This window comes from Ambystoma mexicanum, chromosome 2p (genome assembly GCF_040938575.1).
Source record: "Ambystoma mexicanum isolate Mex_15411 chromosome 2p, UKY_AmexF1_1, whole genome shotgun sequence".
In the NCBI taxonomy this organism is placed as follows: Eukaryota; Metazoa; Chordata; class Amphibia; order Caudata; family Ambystomatidae; genus Ambystoma; species Ambystoma mexicanum.
The window spans coordinates 373,073,147-373,078,006 of NC_090923.1; the positions used below are offsets into that span (position 1 = coordinate 373,073,147).

General features: G+C 42.2%; 1 protein-coding gene across 1 annotated transcript; it reads left to right on the forward strand.

Annotated features, from left to right (window-relative positions):
• Window positions 1-1,586: 1,586 nt before the first annotated feature.
• On the forward strand, window positions 1,587-2,732 carry LOC138567744 (general transcription factor II-I repeat domain-containing protein 2A-like). Its single transcript, XM_069646226.1, has one exon. The coding sequence runs from the start codon at window positions 1,587-1,589 to the stop codon at window positions 2,730-2,732; it is 1,146 nt and encodes a 381-aa protein (XP_069502327.1).
• The last annotated feature ends 2,128 nt before the right edge of the window (window positions 2,733-4,860 follow it).

Consider the following 4,860-nt stretch of genomic DNA (forward strand, 5'->3'; position numbering starts at 1 on the left):
ATGCCCTTGGACGTCTGCTTCCACTCATAGTAATTTGACAATATGGATCTATACACAAAGATATTAATGATACATATGGTGATCCATTCTTGTAGGAAATGTGTTCAATGTTTGTCGGGTACGTGGACCCGAGTTATTTTATTTCTGGGCCGTGCCTGTTACTGCCTATGGTGCCCCCTGGACCAGTCACCTATGGTAGCAGACATATAGGCTGAAATGGATCTAGTTGCAGCTCACTAATTGTGCCCCCTGCTCCTCATGAGCCGCCATAGTTGGTCAATCTAGTGGTGTCATCAGGAATCAAATTTAGGAGGGGCAAAGTGGGGGCCAAAGGCAAAAGTAGGGGTCATGGGCTTTGGTCATGGACATATATACTTTGGGAAAAAAGCATTGTGAAAGAAATTGCGCCTTCCCACTTATACAATGACATTATGTGTACTGGTTAATAGCCTTGCCTTTAATTTGCAGTACTACAAAGCTGGAAGACTCTGGCAACTAGCACGCTGTAACAAATAAAACATGTTGTTCTCTGAGTTTATCTGCGTTAGAACAAAGCTGACAGAGCAATTACTATTTTTTCAGTGGCATTTTAGTGTTTTATCTCCCTTTGGCTGCCTGCCACATGAGAATAAGAGCATTCCTTTGCATTAATTCATATTTAAGTAGCATCACAAGGGTGCCACAACCTGTGTCCGCACCCACCCCCACTGACTTGTATATCACATGCCAAACACTGCTTCTCTACAGGCATTTTTAAAGATTTGTGGGACAATAGTATGAGTGAGGCTTTTTTAATCATGCCATACAGTGTGGCCTAATGTTCTGCCTATATTAAAACCACAACATTAATACTTAGTAATACAAGTAAGTTTGAATTGATTTTATTGTTATGGGCCTGTGACAACGTAGCTTTCATATGACTAAAACCTACCCAACTCTCAATAGATGGCGAATCAGAAGAAAAGAAAGATTGTTGCTGAATGTCGTGTTTTCAAGGATAGTTGGGCCAAGGATTTCTTTGTGTGTGAACAAAAGGGGAACATCTTGTGTCTCATTTGCCAGGAAAAAGTAGCTGTCTACAAGGAATACAATGTCAAGCGGCATTATACTACAAAACATGCCACTGAATTTGACAACCTGATTGGCCAGATTAGGATTGATCGGGCGAACTCGCTGAAGAAGGCCCTGATCGGGCAACGGTCGTTCCTCAAAGCTGGCAGACAGAACTCTGAGGCAGCAACCAAGATAAGTTACTTGATATCCGAGGCCATAGCGAGGAGAGGGAAACCATTGTCCGATGGAGAATTTGTCAAAGATTGCTTGGGAATATTGACTTCTGTGGCATTCCCTGACAAACAAGAAATGGTGGAGAAAATCAGTCTCTCACATCAGACAATTGCTAGACGAGTAGATGACCTATCATCAAACATTGCAGACTCACTGACGAAAAGATTGGGTGCCTGTCAGTTTTACAGCTTGGGGTGGATGAAAGCACAGATGTGAGTGATACCGCCCAACTGGCAATCTTTGTACGAGGAGTGATCAAAGAATTCCAAATTGTTGAGGAGCTACTTGACCTATGTTCAATGAAAGGCAAAACAACAGGACAAGACATTTTCAATGAAGTGAAACGTGTCTTGTTGAAATTCAATCTGCCAGAGGACAAACTCTGTGGTCTGACAACTGATGGGGCCCCTGCTATGATCGGCAAACACAATGGATTTGTCAGTTTAATGGCAAAGTCAGTTCCCCAGAATGTCATCACGCATCACTGCATCATTCACCAGGAACAACTGTGCGCAACGGCCTTGGAGATGACGCATGTGATGGAAAAGGTTGTTTCTACAGTGAATTTCATAAGGGCAAAAGGGCTCAACCATAGACAGTTCCAAGCATTTCTTGCGGAGATGGGAGCAGACCATGATGATGTGATCTACTTTTGCCAAGTTCGTTGGCTTAGCAGGGCAGCCACACTATCCAGATTCTGGTCACTGCTTAATGAAATTAAAACATTCATGACGAACAAAGGGAAAGATGTCACCTTCTTGGAAAATGCGAGCTGGTTGAATGACTTGGCATTCCTTGTTGACATAACAACATATCTTTCAGACCTGAATATAAAACTGCAAGGGAAGGAACAGTTTGTGAACAAGCTGTATGAGCACATCCAATCCTTTGTTCATAAACTGGAATTGTTTCAGAAACAGCTGAATGAAAAAAATGCTACTCATTTCACAGTACTGATGACCAGATCTGCTCACAGCATCAACCATGACAAGTATTCGGGACTGGTTGGGAATCTTTTGAATGAATTTAAAAACCGATTTTCAGATTTCAGGGAGCACAGTGATGAGCTGAAGATTTTTGCAGATCCGTTTGGTACTAATGTCACCAATGCTCCTGACATGTTTCAAATGGAATTAATTGACATGCAAAGTAATGGTGACCTGAAGAGAGCCTTTTCTGAACATACCCTACACACATTTTATAGTAAATACATTACATGGGACTCTTTCCCAAATCTGTCTAATCATGCACTTCGGTTCATTGCACTTTTTGGCAGCACATATTGCTGTGAACAGCTTTTCTCAAGATTTAAGAGCATAAAAACAAAATCAAGATCACTTTTGACAGATGGACATCTATCTGGAATACTCCGCATTGCCACATCAAGTGTGCCAGCGGATATTGAGCATTTGTGCAAGCAAAAACAATGCCAAGTGTCACACTGAAAATATGTTCAGTGTTAGAATTATTCTTAACTGTGCTGAATGCTTTACAAGTTGCAACTTTACAAGTGACTAATCATGCAATAAAAAAAGTCCTTCATACTTTTAGATTGGGCTCGCATCGCGTTTCTTCAATTGGGTTCACCTTTGGATGATCAATTTTCAACAGTTTATCTTTTGAATGGGATTATGCTTCTTTCATTTCCACAGAAGAAATGAACGTTTATTACAGAGATAAGCTGTCATATGTATTGGGCACACTGCACATGCTCAGGCAGCATCAATCATGCTTTGTACAGGACAATGCTGTCCTAAATTGGGAACAACTAGCATAGACATGTTGCTTCAGAGGCATATTTTGGCCACAACCAGCATGCCAATGTGTTACATCAGTGACAGTGCTGTCTTACACTGAGGACACATTGATCATTAAAATGTGGTGTTCTACAATGTTCTTGTCTGCTGTTGGTGACATGGAATGTACATGTTCCCCTTTAGAACTGATTGTAAACTTATGGCTTTTTGGCCACTTTTCCTGCTGTAAAATGCACCATTTCATCCCCATATTTGGAAAAAAATCTTGGGGGGGGAACTCCCCCAAACCCTCCCTAGATCGTTATATCTCCCTCGCTACGCTCGGTCGCCCCCACCGTTTCAGTAGAATATCACAAACTGGTGAAAGAAATCACAACAAACTAACCTTTGATCACTGTCCCTGACACATCTTTGGGACTGCATGGCTATCACTGCCTGTGATGCAATTGTGTCAAAGGTCACACACCATCGATTTTGAATATACTGCTTTGGGTGAGGGTGTTGACTTTTGGCTCGCTTGCCCTCCGGCCCTCTGGGTGACAAAAAGTTCATGCTTCGGCCCCACATTCAAAAAGGTTGGACAAGCCTGACTTAGGAGTAGTATAGAGGATGAGGTAGCTGAAAATGCTTTATGGTTTCAAGGAAATGCAAGGTGGAATAAAATGCAGTACAGCAAATAAACTTGATATGATTTCAACCAACAACAATGTAATCACTTTTTCTCTGGCAATTCACCCCCCCCCTATGCAATGTAAGAAATGGAAGGAAATGGAAAGAGGAGCACACAGTTCTCAGGAATGCAATCAAATACAATACAAAATTCAGTTCCCCCCCAGCAAGCTTAGGGGAAACAGGTAGAAGTTTGAAACACAGGCCCAAAATGCTTTTAAATGTGATGGCAACGGATGGGAAAATGTGCTAACTGATTTTAATTCCCTCTAGAGATTCAGGGTGAGTGAGAGATGCTTGTTGGTATTAGTTCAAGCTCACTTTAGCAATGCTCTATGAGTTATTACCAGGTTGCAAACGGATTTTAACAAAGGAAAGAATGGAGCTGCTATTTTGACAAGTGGAAAAATTGAGCCAAATCGCAAATCGCGGTAAATTTTGCGAGTGCGTAAATCGCGATTGCGGGAAAAGTATAGGAAGTCAGTTCTAGGTTTGTTGGAAAGCCTAGAATCACAGCTTTAAAATGAATGTTAAATTTTGTTCCTAGCCCAAACGGTTCCAGAGATACGGACGATTTAATAAAGGTAGATTTTCGGATTTAAAATAAAACTCAAAATGACAGGTGACAGTTTGCAGCTTTAGAATGGCAGATGACAGCTCGCAGCTTTAGAATGACAGATGACAGGATTACTAGGAGGCAGTTCTACTTAGGTTAAAATAGTTTGGATTAGATTATTTTAACCAAGAGATTGGTTCTGCACAGTTCTGCTAGGTACTCACAATATAAATTTGAAATAGGCCTCGTCACGGATCTGGTCAACACGTCCAGCGGCGGTTCTCTCTGCTTGGCGGGTCTATCAGGCACCGTTTCTGCTCACAGCGATCCGGATCTCTGGTTCTGCTCACAACGGTCTGGGTCAGCTCTGCTCTGCTGGTCTAGCCTCTCTGGATACAGCGGCCTCTGGTTCTGGATACTGCTCTGCTTTCCGGTCCGGATCAAGTGGATTCTGGATGTAACACTGCTTTCTGGGTACTGGCAAAAGTTCTTGGCAAAAGAATTCAGACAGCTCGCCCGGCTGTGGAATAGTTTGCAAATGATTTTAAGGATGCTGAGGCCTGCTGAGAAGAGTTCTCAGTTTGTGGGTTT